This window comes from Choloepus didactylus, chromosome 1 (genome assembly GCF_015220235.1).
Source record: "Choloepus didactylus isolate mChoDid1 chromosome 1, mChoDid1.pri, whole genome shotgun sequence".
NCBI classification, from domain to species: Eukaryota; Metazoa; Chordata; class Mammalia; order Pilosa; family Megalonychidae; genus Choloepus; species Choloepus didactylus.
In genome coordinates this window covers 24,354,496-24,374,850 of record NC_051307.1, presented here as the reverse complement: position 1 = coordinate 24,374,850, position 20,355 = coordinate 24,354,496, and the positions used below count along the sequence as shown (strand labels likewise).

The 20,355-nt window shown below is 35.2% G+C and overlaps 1 protein-coding gene across 3 annotated transcripts in view; it reads left to right on the top strand.

Moving 5' to 3' along the window:
- The window catches only part of GABPA (GA binding protein transcription factor subunit alpha), a 30,877-nt gene that overhangs the window by 740 nt on the left and 9,782 nt on the right, over positions 1-20,355 (top strand). For 2 of the 3 annotated variants that reach the window (XM_037833098.1, XM_037833081.1), the window contains exons 2-6: positions 5,817-5,918; positions 8,671-8,815; positions 11,821-11,905; positions 14,546-14,791; positions 17,274-17,468. In XM_037833098.1, the coding sequence (XP_037689026.1) occupies positions 5,842-5,918; positions 8,671-8,815; positions 11,821-11,905; positions 14,546-14,791; positions 17,274-17,468 (748 nt within the window). In that variant the 5' untranslated portion in view covers positions 5,817-5,841. Of the gene's footprint in view, positions 1-71; positions 312-5,816; positions 5,919-8,670; positions 8,816-11,820; positions 11,906-14,545; positions 14,792-17,273; positions 17,469-20,355 lie in introns of those variants that run through there. The other variant, XM_037833090.1, reaches the window with a different exon arrangement.

Sequence of the window (20,355 nt, the reverse complement as noted above, 5' to 3'; positions counted from 1 at the left end):
GAGCAGGGTGGGGAGGGGCAGGAGAGGTTGAGCCGGGAGCGGAGGGGAGGGGCGGGGGGCGCGCGGCGCGGGAACCTGGGAGGCCGCGCTCCCGGGAGCCTCATCGCCGCGCCCTGAGGACCTCGGCTGTTCGATTTCACCGCTCCCTGTCCTCTCCTTGCTGCTCTTGGTAGTTTGCAGTCCTAGCGATCTGGCTGGTTCTGACACCCCGGGGCTTCCGGAGGAATGTGTGAAAAAGTCTCATCGCCAGGCTCAGGGATTCACCCTCACTTTTTAATTGTCTTCTAGTTGTGCCAAAGCCACTGATTAATGTATGTAGTGTCCTTTGACTTTCCTTTTAAAAACAAGGAAGTTAGATAATGGGATAACAATGGGTTAATGCAGTTTGCCAGCCTTGTGGGTTATTTGTTCTAGAAAGTCACCCGTATGTACATGTTTGTGTTTAGAAATCCTAGATTGCTTAGGCTAAGGGCTGAACTGTGCCAAACTAATACTGCATTGTGAGATGATGAGTAGTAATTTATAAATAAAGTACACATTATAAGTAGGTTCCGTAAATAACAGGCATAGGTCTGACGTATGGGCAGGACCAAGATTCAGAAGAATACACTTGAGCCAAGTAGAGCATGGGGCAGTGATGAAATTCAGAGACGGATAGTGGGTCGTCTTAAACTTCAGAAAAAAAATTGGTCAACTCTTTAGCGACTACTCTCTCTAACTCTTTGGTTTGATCCAGGCTCTCCAGTTTTCTTTTATTTTTAAACATACCTGACACTGAATGAACTTGAGTTACTTTTCTTGGATTATATATGCAAGAACATATCATGAGGAGTATGTAGTCATGAATTAACAAATAATGAGCTAGATGTTTAAATGCAGACGAATCGTAAGAGTCCAAGGAGTCTGGTTACTTAATGAAAACGGTTTACTTTCACACACACTCCTCAGTTTTTTATTTTATAACTCTTCAAGCCTACAAAAAAATTGAAGAGAAGAAAAAAAGTAATACAATGAGCACCCAAATACGTTTCTCCTGGAGTCACCAATTGTTAACTTTTTGTTATATCTGCTTTCTCTTTCTTTGCATGTACATGCATACATAAACACTCTCTCCCACATAGATATATGTCTTTACTTTTGCTCAACCGTTCGTTTTATTTTTGAAAATAAAAACTCTTTCCTCAGGCATTTAAAAGAATTTGTTAGCTTGGGAAATGTGCTATTGATCATGTTGGTTCTCTGAAACGGCACTTACATTTATTTATATTGTTATTCTACATTGATAAAATTTGTCCTTAGCTTCATGAGCTACTAGTGCTTTCCACTGAAGAACGACGAATTTATCTGTGGTTCCAAAAGGGAATGTTAATCATCTGTATTTTATAAGATATTAATCTTTCCTGGAATTTCTAGTTAGATTCACATGTAGTTTGTATTCATTTTGTGAAATGTTCTGAATCCGAGGTAAATTTAATATAGGAGACCAGGGTGTCAGTGAAAGTATATGAGGTGTTTCTGTGGAGTTATCACAAGGTGTAGCCTTGAGGTGAAGAGCCCCAAGTAATACTCTGGTCTCCATTTTCTGAAGTATTAACATGGAATCCTGGGGAACTGGAAAAGAACTAAGACCCTCTCAAGCTCTGTTATCAATGATTTAGTCAGTTTCCCAAATCTCTATTTTTCCAAGAGTTGGGGTTCATTTTTCTCTATTTGGCACCTTCTAGGGACTGATACATAACTTTTTGGCAGACCATAGGATAAATTCATTTCCAGCAACTCCCTGTGTTCACAGTGCTTATGATGAAGGAAGCCCTGCTGATAAATCATTAGGGATATTTGTTATCCTCTAGTTACTTCCTCATATACTTTTCTATTTTTCCAAAGTTCCCAGAAAATCTAATTGTTTTCTATTCTTTTTAAAAAATTGCTTATGGGAATGAAAGTGGTAAGTCCAAAAAATAAAGCGTAAATGTTCTTTTTAAGTGCTATTCCGCTCTAAGCCTTGGTCTGTTTCTTAAGTTTTTAACATACAGAACAGTTTTTTGGTTTATTTTTTTTTGCATGTACATTATTTTGTTGTTTTACTGCTACTGGAATCCCATAGTGTGTGTTCTTCCACATTTTTTTTTTGTGGATTTTTTTCTTACAGGTTGCCTCCTGGTTCCAGGTATCACTAATAAAGCTGTCCTGACCATCCTGTTATCAATGTGAGATCAGTATGAGAATTTTCTGTAGTGCTTTTCTAGGAGCAAGATTTTAATTATTAGTCCCTTGTCACTTTTAGATATTGGAAGATTGATTTTTGGGAGATTTAGATTTCCCACGCTAGCCTGTCTATTGAACAGAAATTTAAATTTTTCCGTAATCATATCTGGCAGTTCTTATGGTTTTTGCTTCTTAGGATTTTATGTAAGAAATCCTTTTCTACCATTAGACCACAAAAAATCTGCTATTTTCTTCTTCTGGCTTTATAGTTTTACCTTTGACATTTAGGTCTTTAAGGTACTTGGTGTCACTTTTATATTGTGTGAAAAAGTCCTTGTAATATTCATTTATTCAACACATATTAACAGTGTGGCCACTAAGGACGAGCTGCTGTTCAAGGTCCTTGATACACATTAGTGAACAAACAAGTATGCCTTCTCTGTGGAGTTTATGTTTTGCCTTTCAATGTAGGTCCCTTCTGGGTTACCATCTCAGGATAATGCTCAGGATGAATTCCACAAATTTACACATAACATAAGTTAATGAGTAAGATTTGTTGGAGAAAGGAAATACTTATGAGGCCAAGATCAGCAAGAAAAGAAGACAGAAGTTACTCATCCTTTCATCATCCCAAAGAGAAGCCTGCTGGGGCCTAGGCAGTCTGCTAGACATGCACTGTGTGTGTCTATTCTAGTGGAGAACCCCACCCCCTGTTTTTCTACCTTATTATAGGGCAAGTATGAGAGCAACCTTAATGTGGGAAAAATCAGACCATTCTGTACCAGCTAATAGACTGTCTGGATTTGGGTGCTAACTGTTCATAGACTAAGTTGTCAGAAAATCAGCTACCCAGCAGTTGGAGATGTTGAAATCTGAGGGAAGTTGCAACCCCCTCTAAAGTGAGGAAAGACTCTATATTCGTTTCCTAGTGCTACTGTAGTAAATCACCACAAATTTAGAGGCTTAAAAACACTACCAATTTATTATCTTACAGTTTTGGAAGTCAGAAGTCTGAAATGGGTCTCATTGGACTGTCCATTTCCTTGCCTTTTCCACTTGTTGGAGACTGCCCCCCATTCCTTGACTCATGGCACAGTTCTCGGTCTCCAAAGCCAGTCATAGCTGGCCAGTTGAATCCTTCTCACAATGAATCATTCTGGCTCTCCAGTTCCCTCTTCTACTTTTAAAGGCTCTTATAATGTCATTGGGCGCATCCAGTTAATCCAGGATAATATCCCTATTTTAAGGTCAGCGGATTCCATCTTAATTCTAGCCTTAAATCCATCTGCCCTGTAACCTAATATATTCACAGGTTCTGGGTCATTCTGCCTACCACAGAGACTTTGGTCCCATGAGAAATTGAGACCTGGTGAAGCCCCTCCCACTTCAAGAAGTGAGGGAAAGTCCCTGGTCCAGACAAACCAATTTAAGTTAAGCCTGGGGTCACTTTTGGAAAATTTTGGTCTTTTTGATGGTGAGCCAACAGGAGAAGAATGACAATAAATATAATAAATTAATAATTTAGTATGTTAGGAAACATGGTACTGAGAAGTAGAAAAATTAAAGGAGTAAGAGGAGCAGACTGTAGAATTAAATGGGGATTGTCAGGAGTATAACTCACTGAGAAGATGTGATTTGTTGAGAGATATGAAAAGGGTGAGGGATTTAGCCAAAAGGACGTCTAGGAAAGTACATTCCAGGTGGACTCAGAAAGCAAAAGCCTTAGGGCAGGAAGATGAGAGATCAAGCTAGGAGGCTGAAATGGGAGACTGAGAATTGTAGGAGAGGGCATCAGAGCAGGAGCGGGTTGAGGCGTACTTCTTGTAGGGCCTTGTTGGCTGTTGTGAAGTCTTTGGATTTTATGATCTGTGACTGGTTTTGATTAACTGAGTGCTATGATCTGATTCAGTTTTAAAAAGAATCATACTCTGGCAGTTGCATTGGCTGAGGATAGACTGTAGGGGGATGCCTTAGTTTCCCAGCTGTTATGACATATACCACCCAATGGGATGGCTTAACAACAGGAATTTACTGGCTCATGTTTTGAGAGGCTAGAAGGCTTGCTTCCTTTTGGGGTCTGTAGCATTCTGGCTGTCCGGCAATCCTTGGCATCACATGGCGATGCCCTCCCCTTTCTCTTCCAGATTTTCTTCCAATTTCTCCCTGTGGCTTTCCCTTTTTGTATAGTCTCTAGTAAGAGCACTAAGACCCATCCTGATTCCGTTGCACATACCTTGAATAAAATAACATCTTCCAAGGGTCCTATTTACAATGGGTTCAAACCCGCAGGAATGGGATTAAAATGTTTTTTTCTGGGGTACATAATTCACAGCCTACTTCATGGGCAAGGATGGACATAGGTAAACCTGTTATGAGGCTATTGGAGTGTTCTGGGTAGGAGAAGGGTGGTGGCTCTTGTACTGCTGTATATAATATGGAACCTATCTTTGAACAAATCATGGTTCAGCTCCACCTGGAACAATGTGTACTTAGGTTCGTAGACCTAGAGTGACATTATGAAGCCATATACAGTTTAGCCTCACTATCCTGTAGATAGTTTTCATATAAGGGTGGGCTCAAAATTAGATAGTTATGTGTAAAGCTTTCGATGCATTGGTGGCACTCAATAAATAATGAATGAATGAATATTTGATTCTTCATTTTGTTGAATCTTGAAAGTAGAAACAAACTCCTTTGCCAAATGTTGGAATAGCAAATACCGGGGACATGTCAAAGATATGGTCTTTTAGATGTTGTAGTGATGTTAGAAAAATCTGCTCTAAAGGTGCTATGGACTGAGGAGTGTTATGTGGAGTCCAAAGACAAATTGATTTACTCACAGCGAGGTGGTTACTAACAGAACCTGGAACTTACAGCAATAACTCCTCAGAAGTGGCCACAAAGAAATAACAATATATGTAACAATTTTATGCATTATTGAGCATTTTAAAATTACAACATTTGTTTTTATATCAATGGTCACAGCAGTAGGTAATAATTTTACATGAGATAATTAAAAACTGTGTAGTTTAAAATTTATAAAACCACATCTGAAAAAATAAATCTTAAAAAAATTCTAGTGTATAAGAAGAACAATGATATGCATCTCTATGCTTATTTTGTTACTCTAGATTGCTGTTGTAAAATAGTGGACTTGAATTTATAAGATACGCAACTTGTAACCCAAATCCTAACCACGATTAACCTTAAATTTATATCACTCTATCAGTGCAATTTTTTGCAATAAATTCTGCTAATATGGTACAAATTTTAGCTGAACATTGTTCATCTCTGTTGATTTTTGAGCTGCAGATTTGAATCCATTATTAAGACTATGAGTTGCTTTTTTATAGTTAACATATCCTTTCATTTGATTTTGAAATAATTTCGATTAACTTGTTGATTGAGATTGGGCCTAAAAACATCCATGATGAAGTCATGTCAGGCTAATAAACAACAGTTAAACAAAAGCTAGTTTATAGATGTCATCTGTGGATTCCCTTTTATTCCCATTTACCATCTGCTTTTATTTGAATTGGGTCTCTACTTCTTATGTAGCATTTCTGTTGATGCAGAAAATTGAAGAATGTCTTAAAATTTAATCCTTGCAGAATTGATCTTTGAAATACGTCGACCATGACTAAAAGAGAAGCAGAAGAGCTGATAGAAATTGAGATTGATGGAACAGAGAAACAAGAATGTACAGAAGAAAGGTTGGTGTTTTGTTATTTTTTTGATTTATCACTTTCTGTTATTAATATACCTATTTACTGTCAGGTATCAACCAAGCCATAGTTGTGTTTGTTTTTTAAATCTACTGCACCATTTTAGGGGATAATGTTAATGTTATTTATTTATTTATTTTTCTCTGACTTAATGGATTTTTAGCTGGGAATTTTTTTTTTTTTTTTTTAGTTTTTAAAGATAATACTAATAAGTATAGCTGATAATGATCCAGCATTTGATTGAATAGTGTTTTCCCCTAGGGCACTATATGATTCTTTTAAAGAGTTTAATGCTGAATTAATTTAACAAATATCTATAAGTGGCTGCCATGAGCTAGTAATTTCCAAGAATATACGAATAAATGAGATAATACCTGCCCTTGTAGCAGCCACATTGTATTTTAGGAGACATACAGGTACATGGGTAATTATGTACACAGTGCTAAGCATATAGTAAAGTGAAAGATGTTAGTTCTGCTGGTACCTATTCCATTTAGGAACGAGGGCAGTGGTGAAATCCAAGGAAATAGAGATTTGGGAGTCAAGAAGACTATTGAGGAAGATAATAGCTAATGGTCTTTAGTTTATTCTGTAAAGCAGGAGCTGAATCAATATGCTTGAAAGTAAAAGGGATTAAAGAGTGATAGAGTATTTCAGAGAATAATAAGTTTTAGAACAACTACAGTGGGAATGGACAAGGAGATTACATCCACTCAGTAGGATGCTGAGTACTGAGAGTGCAGCTAAGATTAAAAACTTTAAATTTTTAATAGACCTTTTCAATATGTTCAATTTTATTAGTTTTCTCCAGCAGAAAAAAGAAAGAAGAGAGAATTTATGCTTCTCTTGATTTTTGGAGATATATATTGTAGTATAGTAAATTATCCCCAAAATTATTAGCTTAAACAGCAATCATTTATTATCACACTTATTTTCTTAGTCTTAGGAACCTGGAAGCAGCTTAGCTGGATGGGTCTTCCTCAGTATTTCATGAGATTGCAGTTTAGCTGTTGTCTGGGCTGCAGTCATCTAACTACTTGATTGGGTGAGATTGCCTTTTTCCAGGATCACTCATGATGCTGTTAGCAAGAACAGCCTTAGTTCCTCACCGCATGAGTCTCTCTGTAGGGCTGCTCATGACATAGCAACTGGCTTCCTCCAAAGCAAGTAGTCTGAGTGAGAGGCTGACCAAGACAGAAGAAGTTACAGTGTTTTTACCTAATCTCAGAAGTGATTAGGAGGTGGGGATCACTGGGGGCCATCTCGGAACCTGACATGCATAATTTATTTTTACACACACACACACACAAATGACCCACAAATCCTAAACTATTTACTATTTGATCCTATACAGAAAACTTTTGCAGATCCCTGGTATAAGAGATGGGTAGTTACTATGTTGACCTGGAGAGTAGCTGTGTAAAGGAAGCAGGTGATTCCTGTCTAGCACAGAAGATAGTTGCTGTGTGAAATTTAGGCCCAGTGATGTGACATCGTCCACATTTTTTCAGAAGAAGTTGGAGATTCAGATTTTTGTATGAAATCTCCCAGGATTTAAATGGTGGCAGCAAAAAACTTTAAAATGTTTAAAATGTTAAGCCTGTATAAAATATCTTTTTAAAAATCTGTCTTAAAGTGACATCTGAATACTTTAAAAATCATTATTAGAAAATAAAATAGTATGCCTACTGTGCCACAGCTTGGTAATTATGCTTGCTTAATCAAAATACCTAGTTTTTATACCTTAACAAATAATAATAGGTTATAGTCTTTTAAAATAATCTTATGTTTTTATTCATGAAGTAGTTTATTTTATAAATTTTTAAAACTTGAGAAGAAATCATAGCTGTGAACATTCATTGAATATCATGCATAAAGCTATATGCATTCATTGAATATATTTATTTATTGGATAAGTACTTGGAATTTACCTGAAAATGGAACTTGGCGAACTTTTGAGTCTGTATTGTGTTTGACAACTGCAAATGAAATTTAAACTGTATTTAAATTAAACACATTATTAATCTTAATTGAATTCCAAGTTCACTGATTCAGCAAATACTTATTGGTGCCTATCTTCTTTTTGGCCCTGTGTGAGGATTCGTAAGAGATATGTGGAATCATTCAACATAGATTTACCCTCAAGGAATTTATGGTTCTGTAGGCATCAGGGTATGAAATAACAACACAAAAAAGTTCTAAGAGAGTTTTAAAGGAAGGAGGTAAATTTGTTTTTGTTTTTAATGTGAAGCTATGCTAATTGTAACCAATAATTTTCAAATTATGTTAAATGGAAAGTTTTTATATAACTTACATTTTCATGTTATAGCAACTTGCATTTATTTATGTTGGAAAAGGAAATTAGTGGAGATGACTTACAGATTTTGAGGACACATTTTATCCTCCTTTCTGGGCCTAAAATTCTTCACAATAACTTGAAAATAATATAAATGCATCTATTTCTCCTTAAATATTGTATATGTGTGTATACATATATGTGTATATATATAATGAGGCATCTTTTCGATGATGCTTTCAATTTCGAGCTAGCATTTCTTTGTGCAATTCAGTATTGAGTTTGGCAAAATCAGTAGGTGATGAACCTACCACTGTAAACAGTCTAAATAGAAATGAGTTTTAAAAGTCCAGAAATGTGTTTGGTCTTGAGTTTTGTTTCAAGCATGTTGTTAATATCCAGGGAAAAATATAATTGTTAACCATTATATTTTTTTACCTTTAGCATTGTAGAACAGACCTACACCCCAGCTGAATGTGTAAGCCAAGCCATAGATATCAATGAGCCAATAGGCAATTTAAAGAAACTACTAGAACCAAGACTACAGTGTTCATTGGATGCTCATGAAATTTGCCTGCAAGACATCCAGGTAATTTTTTTGAGGTTTGTATTTTAGTAGTTAAATCTTCATGGAAATATTTTTTGTTAGCCTTTTATCTCTATAGCTATAGCCTTTATCTCATAACTACACTTGATCTATATTATAAAATTTAAACATTTAGAAATAAAAAGAATTCTTTCATCAAAATTTTCTCCATTTAAAATTATATCTAAAAGATTGAGTACCAAATTAAACGTTCATATTTTACTTTCTTTTGCAATTGCAAAATGAGAACTAAATAAATTTGAATCAAAGCTCAAGCATAGAGTAGTGAGAAACACGTTAACCTTGGAAGCTGAAAATTGTATCCTACTCATACCCTATTTCTAGCTAACTTTTAATCTCTTTTGTGCTTCAGTTTCCTCATCTTTAAAAAGAGGTAATTTGACTAAATAATTTTTATATTCTCTTCCCTCTTTATTAGCTTTGGCAGTAAATTTTGATCTGTCTAGGAATTTATTGTGATAAGATTTTACCTGTGGTAGTAGTATAACAACATATTATGTTTGGCATAGTCATGGTCATATTTATGAAATTATTTCAAGAAAGATATTTTTATGTATGCAAGGTATTAGTGTAAATAGGATTGCTCAAATGATTTCTCTATGACCTTCCTTAAACATAAAAATAAGGGCTAGCATTTTTATACTTTTTTCTTTAATACTAACTTGTACTAACGGATATTGTATCTTCTTTTGAATTGTTTGGTTTGTTATATTCTTTACTCCTCTCCCTCCCCTGCCTTGTGACATGGCTATTTCATTTCTTCTAGAACTCTTTGGCCTTAGTTTTTAAAAAATTAAGTATCACCATTTATTGCTGTTCTAAGATTTTGATGTAGAATAAGTTGAAATGTTTGAATGAAAATTGTATATTTTAGTTGCTCTTTAACCATACTGTTATCTTTTCCTTTCAGTATAAGTCTAGTAAATGTTGGGGGTGGGACGCATAGTTTGCTCTTTTAAAACTAGGGAATATACGTGGTCTAATAATGGTATAATTATAGGATTTAAGACTTTCCTTCTCAGACAATAAATTAGCAAAATCTTTTTGGAAGGCAACCTGGCATTCATTGTCTATTAATGTTGAATGTAAAATACCTAGCAATTCCACTTCAACAAATTGTTCCGATAGAAATGCTCACCTGGGTGGGCAAAGTGTGTGTGTGTGTGTGTGTGTGTGTGTGTGTGTGTATCTTTGAGGTTCACTGTATAATTGTGAAAAAACTGAAAACAACTCAAATGTACTTTAAATGGGATTAGATAAATGAATTCCAGAAATTTGAATTCAAGGCAGCTGTTTAAAATTGGTGAACTAGATCTGTATGGACAGGTTACCTGGAGTGAACAAAATTGCATTCCTAAATTACCTCCTTTCATCTTCACATCAGTCCTTTAAAATCAGTCAACATACTCTTAAACACATTCTGTGACTGTAGGAACTGAAACTTAAAGAGGTTAAATAATTTGCCCTTTGTGTACCTTTTTTAGAAAAGGGGTATATTAGAATTTGAACTTAGGCCTTTGTGACTCAGAAACCCTCTTTTACTTGTTTGAGGCAGATTTTATGAGGGTTTGTACTGAATAACTTGCCTAATGTCACTGAACTTTACCTATTTTTTCCTCATATATAAAATAAAGGGTAGTCTGTATTTGATCCCTTGATTGTCTTTCAGCTTTAACATTTGTTGCTTCTTTTTTAATACTGACCTAACCGAAATGAAAATATGGCCTTCCAAGTACTCAAGCTATCATAGGTTCTCAATAAATACTGGTTGAATAAAAGGATATATGCATCAATTCTAGTCATAGAATTCACAACTAACCTTGGGTCTAAGGGCATTTTGCATTCCTCTGTGTCCGCTCTCCCCTTCCCACTCTGCATCCTTCTTGTCCCCCACAAAAAAGAACATGAGGATGGCAACTTGGGCTCTCTTCATGTCAGTTAATCCAAATAAACATTTGTAGCCAGGATGCTTGCTGATGATAATGCTTTTGTATTTTCAGATGTATGCTGTCTTGAAAGCTGATGCAAAGGCAGCTGAGTTGCACTTCTTTGCAGATTATAACAGAAGATCATACTTGAGATTTTGTCCTTGTACCAGCTCTTAGTGAACTAGCTAGTATATTCAGTGCCTGAGCACTCATTTTCAGAGTTATACATGCCATAGCTTCTAATGCATAATGCCAGTATCTAATGTTAGGTGGGGCAAAATTTAATATCAAGAGAATTTTAACAAAGTGTCAGGCAGAGACTGATATTAAGAAACGAAACTACTATGTTTGACCTGTTTGTCCCTCTGTTCAGGTTAGGCACATAGTCACTTATGATTTTAGTTCTTCTGTATATGACATTTTTAATATTAGAAAACTTGCTTGTACCACGTCTGCTGTATTGATTGAATTCCTGGAAATGAGAGTAGAAGGAGCTTTGTATCTTCAGTTGCATGATACACTGATGTGCACACATCTACAGTTTTCAAGATAATTAATGGAAGCCTATTTTTAAGCTGGTGACAGAGAATGTCTGAAAGTGAGAATTAGGAAGTGAGAATTACTTTCTTTATGTAATCAATTTGCTATTGTGGTAAATGCATTAACTGTAAGGAGATATAAAGGGAAAAAAACACTGATACTGAAAGGATTTAGAATTATGATTAAAGCTATTCATAGGTAGGTCAGGTAGTAAAATAAGTCCCTTAACTTTTATTAACTTTGTGTCAGAGATTTAGTTAATTCTGATCTTAAACGTGTGGGCACTAGTTATAAGGGAGATACGGCAAGAACATGTTAATAGATTTAGTTAAATGTTTTCAATTTTGGCAAAGAATTAAATGATATGACAATTTGGATATTAAATGTGTTCTTACAGTTTAATGAGTATGCCTTAGTAATTGAATCCTGTTTGATAAATCCGTTTATAATAAACCAGAGGGAGAGGTCTTAAACTAATGATGGAGATAAAATAATCGTATTCATTTTACCCTTATTTAGCTGGATCCTGAACGAAGTTTGTTTGACCAAGGAGTAAAGACAGATGGAACTGTACAACTCAGTGTACAGGTAATTTCTTACCAAGGTAAGTTACTTTTAGTGATGGCTATTTAAAAGTAATATTTAATAGTGATATTTAAAAGTTCCTATTTGAAACAATGGAAATGTCTTGCTAATGGATGGTGACTATGGCAGCACAACACTGAATGTTATTAACCATGCTGAAATATCTATCTGAATGTTAAAATGGGGGAATGTTAGGTTGTATATATGGTAACAGAATAAAAAGAAGATCCATGAAACTGCATACCACAGTGAACCCTAAGTTAAACCATGGACTATGGTTAATAGTACAGTTATTAAAGTGTGCTACCATCAGTTGTAACAAATATTCCACACCAATACAAGGTGTTAATAGTAGGGTGGTATATGGGAATCCTGTATTTTATGCGCAATTATCTATAAACCCACAACTTCTCTAATAAAGAATAAAAAAAATAGTGGTAACTTGATTTGGCAAGTTTTAGGTGTCTCAATTATTTAATGAGTTCTTATAACCAAATATTCATGGTTTTGGTTAGTGACTGTATCTGTCAGGGTAAAGCAGATAGTATAATATATTCTAGATAATTTAATCAGAAAAGGATATATTGGAGAGATATGAAGTAGCAGAATCAGGAAGAAAACTGGAGGAATAGGCCCAAGCTGACTTTCCAAGAATGCTTCAGCAGTTCTGCAGAACTGAACTGCCAAGGAAGCTGCTCCATGCCATGATCTGGAATATGCCAAATCTGGTAGCCACTACTACAACTATCAACATGGAACCATGCTGCCTCTACAGTCATCCACACTGAACAAAAATTGGATATTGTGGGCCTGTTTGTCCCCTCTTAACTCATTTCAAAATAGAAAGCTTATGCCAGTGCTTCTAGAGCTTTAGTGTCCATCATAGTATTAAATTAATCGTGAAAGTACACAAGTTGGAAAGAAAATTAGGAAACCGTTTTCGATAGGTTGAATTTCGGTTTTCAAAAATGTGGCTCGTTGGGATTTCTAATGAGCATTTTAGAATAATTTTAATCTCTGTTATATTGCTCACAATTTCATGAACCAAAGTTTTCCTTAAGCTATGAAAATAATGTTATCTACTTCTGGTCCTTAATTCCCCCATGATTAACTGCTGTTGACAATAAGAAAGAATTTCGTTGCTTTCCTTTAAAACCTAATGACATGTCCATGCAAATGTGTTTAAGAAGAATTGCCTTGATGGAATTTGAATGAAGGATTGGAGAATAAATTTTAGGAAAGGTTTTTTTTTTTTGAATATTTTTATTATGTATATTTGATAAAAGTGACTTTTCTACACAACCCAATGAATGAAAGCAGTACATTTTTTTGTGATAGTTATGATCTGTTTTTTCTTTGAAATACACTTTATTCTATTAAATTTTGATATAGGTTATAACATTCAAATGAGCAAACAGTTGCTGTTAAGTAATATAGTTTCTTAGAGCTGTAATTTTTTAATGCATTTTTTTATTGTGAACTTCAACATATATACGTAATAGTGATAACTTTCAAAGCATGATCCAACAAGTAGTTAGCAAATTTCAAAGAATGTCATGGGTCACAGTTCCAAACTTCAACTGTTTCCATTATTATAAAATATACATACAGAAAGGTGTTAATTTTTGATGTACAGCTTAAAGCAATTAACAGAAATGTCTGGGAGTGTTTCATAAAGGACTAGTTTATTCTGTTTTGACTAGTAAATGATAGTGTATCTTCAAAGAGTTGTATAGACATGCATAAATAAAATAACTGCTTTTACAGAATACTTTTTTAGCTTAATCATAATTTCTGAAGCACATAGGTATAAATGTTTTTGTTTTGGGTGAATATGCATTTAGGAGTCTATTAATGCATCATTTATATTTTTCCGTAGGAATTAATAGTTCTTAACCCTTTTGTACTAGGGTTTGAATATCTTAAGGATTTGGGTTTTCAATTAAAAATGAAAATCAGAATTTAATTTAACAAACTTAACATTTTACTCATTTTGAAAACATGTACTTTGTCTTTTAAAAAGAAAAAGCAGAATTGGTAAATAATTTTCATTTGTGCTTAGAAGGATTTTTTAAAATTCTGAGTGTGTGTAGCTACTCATTTATACTTTCCCTAGTCTAGTTTTTATTTCCTATTCAATAGTGGTACTTTTTTCTCCCCTAGTAATGTTTGTAGGTAGGGTTGTGTGTGTAGGGGGGTGTGTGTGTAATTATTTTAGACTTATAGAGATGTTGCAAGAATAGTAAAAGAATTCCTGGATACCCTTCATCCAGATTCTCCAAATGTTAACTTTTATTACATTTCTTTATTCTCTCTCTTCCCCCCCCCACATTACTTTTTTGAATTGTTTAAGAATAGGTTGCAGACATGATGCCCCTCTATCCCAAAATACATCAGTGTGTGTGTTTCCTTAAAACACAGAATGGTTATCAAAATCAGGAAACTAATATTGACACAATACTGTTATCAACAGTAGTTCTGTTAGATTGTTGTGTTTATTGTTAATAGGATCTATTAAATTCTGTAGACATGTTGCTAAATATTTAAAATGCGTATTTTCTGTACCATTAGGGAACATGTAAACCAAACCATACATTTTTTTTTAGTGACTTGTGTGTTTCCATTTAGATTTACAATGTTTTTCTTATTCACTATTAAGGAATTGAGCCGAAGTTAAACATCCTTGAAATTGTTAAGCCTGCAGAAACTGTTGAAGTAGTTATTGATCCAGATGCCCACCATGCTGAAGCTGAAGCACATCTTGTTGAGGAAGCTCAAGTGATAACCCTTGATGGCACAAAACACATCACAACCATTTCAGATGAAACGTCAGAACAAGTGACAAGATGGGCTGCTGCACTGGAAGGTTATAGAAAAGAGCAAGAACGTCTTGGGATACCCTATGGTAATAAAATACATAATTACATGTTAAGTAGACATTAAGAATTAAGTTGACATAGAAGACACTAGGGTGAGTAAGTTATAATCTGTTTTAAATGTCGAATTTTTAGGAAGAATACTGATTTTCTTTAATATCCTAACTTTTTGCCTTGAACTGTAACAGAAATTTAAGCATATACAATGGAGAAGTACTGTCGGGGGGGCCGAGAATACGAAGAAGTATAAAAACATTCCTGCTCTCAGGGGGATCATAGTATAGTTAAAGAAAAAGAGGACAGATGAAAAGAAAAGATATATTTGCCGTAAAAAGTAACATACTTTAAAGCTGTCGATAACTCCTGTAAAGAAAACATGCTATTAGAATCGGAAAGGGATCATAATGGCCTTGTTCATTTTATGTGCTTAAATTTCTGTTACAGTTCAAGATAAAAAGTGAAGATATTACAGAAAATCCTGTCATCCTAAGACCTCCAATACTGGGATCCCCCATTTTTCCAGATCTCATATTTTCCTTTTTCTTAGTTTTATTCTCTCATTTACTTCCTCCAGTGGATTACTTAGAAAGGGCTCCTAGGAAATGTTGTTTTTTTTGTTTTTTTTTGTTTTTTTTGTTTTGAGCTTTATATGTCTGAACATATCTTTATTTTATTCTCTCTTTTGATTGTTAGCTTGGGTATAGAATATTAAGTTAAAAAGCCAGTTTTCAACATTTTGGTGACCCTGTTCCATTGTCTTTATAGTGTAAGAAGTTCAGTGCCATTCTGTTTTAATTCCTTTGTCCATCCTTTTTTTCCTTCTGAAAGATTTTAGGATTTCTGTCTTAATGTTATTTTAGTGACGGTGTGATTTTTTTTTTTTTTTTTTTTGTAGATTTATGGTATGTAATAGCATTTCAGTCCAGCCCTGCACTGTCCACAAAAAAAGTGTTCAAATATAGGGCACCTTGCTTTCTCAGTTCCTATCTGTTCCCTTACTTTTATCTGGACCTTCTCTTTCCTTTTCCTTGTTGTCCCTATGCTGTTGAATTTTGATTCCCCTCCCAGCAGTTTCTCATTGTGGTCACTCTCCTGGATGTGATCTTTGGCTCAGTTTGAAAAGCTCATAGATGCTACACTGCTCTAGCACTTTTGGACCTCACCGTGATGCTTATACTCAGCTACTAGTGAATTAGGCAAAACTACTTTTAGCTGCTGTTCTCACCTTGTCTAGTTGTGCTTTCAGTGAATACTTCTTTTCTACCTTAAGGTTTTTCTGTGCTCAGAATGGATCGGATGTCTTTTACATTTCTTAGCTTTCTCCTGCAGAGATGACCATGGAGGTCTTGTGACTGTCATTGATTTCTGTTCGCTCATGTATCTTTTCAGGCTTTGGGAGATCTTGTCATTGGATTTTATTGTCAATGTCCTAGAGTTTTTGGTTTTGCTCCTAGTTGATTTTTCTGTTTTTATGTGTGGATTCAGAGAAATTTAAAAAACTTTTCTGCCATTTCTCATTAATTGTTTGGAAAAATAAAAAAATTAATTCTGTGGCTATAAATTCTCTATTCTTACATTTGTTCATTTATATTATAATTGACTCTAATAACTTAAACATTATTTTTCCCACTTGTTTGCTTATTGAATGTCATGCATGTAATTGGTATGTAACCAATACTATTTGACTGGATCATCTTTTCCTTGCAGAAATACCAGTACCAAAATTAATTCAACTATTATTTATTAATCTTCTATGGCTGGAATGCTCTATTAGGTGCCAGGCATACAGTGGTGAAGTATTTGCACATGTTGGCTATTTGTGAGATCAATTAGTAAAAAAAGGGAAAATGCAGTTCACCATTTATACATTCAGCAAATGTGTGAGCAAGGCACTATGGGAGGCACTGAAGATAGAATGGTTTACAAGACCTTAATGTCTTGTGGGGGAGACAACTGAGTAAACAGATAATTAGCGTGCTGCTTTGTAAGTGCCTCCATAAGGATAAATCCAGAAGCAATCAACTTTTTACAAGAAGGAAAAGGGAGGAAACTACATTCTTCACATTTTGTGGAATAAGTCTAGCTCCCTAGAATCCCCTTATAATTTTTCTTTTAATGGAGAAAATCATACACTGCCATGAAGTATTTTTAAAACCTGAAAGAATGTATTCCATTCTCTCCAGGGTGATCACATATTTTATTCTTCTATTTCGCCCAGTGGAGAATGGTTTTGCATCTTGGTTTTCTTGATAAAATTCCTGGTTGACTGATCTAGAACCAAATGAATCCATCAGAAATTTAAATTAAAAAATTGAAAAAGAGCCCAAAAGATAGTATATCATAAAAATCTGCTTATTTCATGTAATTCGTTTACCTCACTTACTTGGAAAAACTAAGGCTTCTGCTTGGATTTTATCTGTGAGTGTGTATATGTGTGTATTAAGAAGTTAACTACAAAGTTGTGTAATATCTAAAATGGAACTAGACTAACGGTAATATTTTTCCTCCTAGATCCTATACAGTGGTCCACAGACCAAGTCCTGCATTGGGTAGTTTGGGTAATGAAGGAATTCAGCATGACTGATATAGACCTCACCCCACTCAACATTTCGGGAAGAGAATTATGTAGTCTCAACCAAGAAGATTTTTTTCAGCGGGTCCCTCGGGGAGAAATTCTCTGGAGTCATCTGGAACTTCTTCGAAAATGTATAAAATCAGTTATTATCTATTTACATTGTAACTTAAGCTTAATTTTATTTCTTTATAGCTTTGTTTTCCTCTCAGTTGTTCATTGATAATAGTAATAATCAACATTAATTGTGTTAAGGCCATATTGAAAGCTTTATCTGCATTATCTCATTTAATACCTACAGTAATGCCACAAATCATTACTTTCCTTATTTTTTAGCTAGGGAACTGGGACTTTGCGAGTTTTAAATAACTGCCCAAGGTCACATACCTAGAGAGTGGCAGAGTCAGAATTTAGACTCAGGCTAACACTGGAGTTCAAGTTCTTAAATGAGACGCTATCCCCTACACTTAGCCCTCTTCATGTTCTAGTCTTTGACATCTGTTTCATCAGTCACCTCTTTGATTTACTGCTCATCTTTTAGAAATTTAAAATCATTTGTTCACAGATGGCCTCCCTCCCATTCTCTTCATTATTAGTGAGGTTAAATCTTTTAAAATTTCTTTACTATTAGTTGAATGGGCTCTTAAGACAGAAAAGGGAAGTATAGCTGTGCAACCCACCATCTTGAACTGGTAGCCATGTTGCTCTGTAGACATCATTATTATGATTGAGTGTGTAAATAAATTAGAAACTACTTAACTGTCTAACAGAGAAGCTCAAGTAAGTGTAAATTGTTTGAATTTTAATCCGTTTTACAGTAAGTGGCTATTAAGACATCTTAACTGTAACCCATTCTCCAGCACTGTCTTCTGTCAGAAATGCTAGCCAGTCCCAAATATTTTTCAGGAATATGTAAAGGGGAAACTCTTCCCTTGTTTTTGTAATGGTTATGAATGAAAATGTAATTGGTAGCATTTCATTCTACTATGTACCTAATAAGGGGAGATAGCTGGTGGAGGGATTTTACATAGTAATTTAATTCTTAGGGTTTTCATCCAGAGTGTACTCACTGCCGCTGAAAAAGAAATGAGCTCTGGTGAGAGCCTTTCCTCCATTGTTTATATATATGTGTAGTTTCTCTCTTGTATGAATTCTGGTTTTTATATATATATATATATATATATATATATATATATAATATATAAAATATATATATATTTTTTAAAGTATTAGTTCAAAAGACTTATTATGCTCATTACATTTACAGAGTTTGTTTCCAGTCTTGGTTCTTATTAGGTAAATAAATTGAATGTTCTAGTTGAAGGTTTGTCCTTGGTTTCACGAGTTTTCTCTTCTACAGAGCTTTTCAGATAAATAACATAAATTCTGAGTTGTTTCAGTTTCTTAACATATGAGTCATATTTATTGAAACATTTTTTAGTAGGAACTCCCAAGAATTGAACAAGGATAGTTCTGAGACTACAGTTTAGTTTTTCCAAATTCATGGTTTTCGCTGTGTCTCCCAAGTTGGCAGTTGTGGTGGTCTCTTTCTGGTTTTCCTACTGTTCTTCAGCTTTTTTTAGTGTAGAGGCCAAAGGAATCTTGTGAATATTTCCATTTTTTGTGCAATGGAATGTATCTTCCTCAGAAAAGCTCTGCTCTGGAATTTTTGCTGTTTTTTAAAAGCAGCAAAGCTTCACAGCCTAGATAAGCGTATCAGGGAATTCCTTGCTTGTCCAGGCATAGTTCTTCTCTCTGCCCTGGCCAGGAAATCGCCATATGGTTCGGAAATCTAATGCTTTGTTCAGATGGGGATATGCAAGATGTGTGAGGCAATTTCTTGCAGACTTTCTATAATTCTCAAGACTTACTTCTCAGAACAGGTCCTTTAAACCTAGTCCAGTACCCTCTCCCCACCTACAAAATAACCTCTGAAAGTCACTGATTCCTGGCACAGAACTGTTACTAATCCAGCATCTGTTTCTTCTTCCTCCTCAATGATCTCTCAAGGAGAAGCAGTATTGAACAGGTAGAGCTCCTTTAAATATTTGTTTAGATAACTCACCAAAGCCACAAACCTTCCTTTGATTTCCCTCATGTTGAAACTTCATGCAGGTCCTACTATAAATAGGGCGGATAATCAGGCTATGCTCCAGTACTGCCAGCTGTGGTATGCTTCTTGGTGTAAATATCTGCCTGTGTCACCAAAGGCAAACTTCAGGCACTAAGAGTTTCTTTAGGAGAAAGAATTGCGTAAAACTTTAGTGTCTAATATTTCATCATAAAATTGCTCCGTATACCCCTGGTGCTTTGCTTCTTAGCACTCTGTTTCCTTTATGAGTTGACCAGGATTTGGGTGCTCCCTAGAGTGTCTATAAAGTTCTGGGCCTGGCTTTCAAAATCCCCCCTCTTTCTATCCTGCGAGCTCCCAGGAAGCAGAACAAACTCTAGTCTGGGAATCAGGACTTGGAAGCTGATTTTACAAGCTTGGTCACCTGTGCGTTGTGATGCCCACGCTCTCTGTCTCTTTTGAGACCAGGGCACCTCTGTTCATTTATAGCTACAAAGGGAGCAATTTCATTTTCGATAGCACTTTCTCTCTTCAAGGTATTTTTGTACAATTCTGGTGAAAATTTGCCACAGACATAAGGTATGGAATTTTCTTCAAGGGAGACAATAGTTCTGAGGTAGAAAGCTCAGAATTAGTAGTCTGGCTAAAACAGTAATATCTTATATTTACTGAGCGGTTACTTTTCTACTGTACTTCTTTCATCCCCTCAACAACCTCATGAGGTGATAATTGGGGATATCACATTTAAACATAGATGAGGAAATCGATGTTCAAATATTTTGAATAATTTAGCCAAGACACGCAGCCAGTAAGTGACAGCTATGATTTGAACCCAATCCAGAAATATCTGAGGCCAGTCCCAGATAATTGTTTAAATTCCCAAACTCAGAACCCCCAAAGCAAGCTGTCTGAACAGGAAAAATTCAGACTGCTTTTAGTTCCCCAGCCCT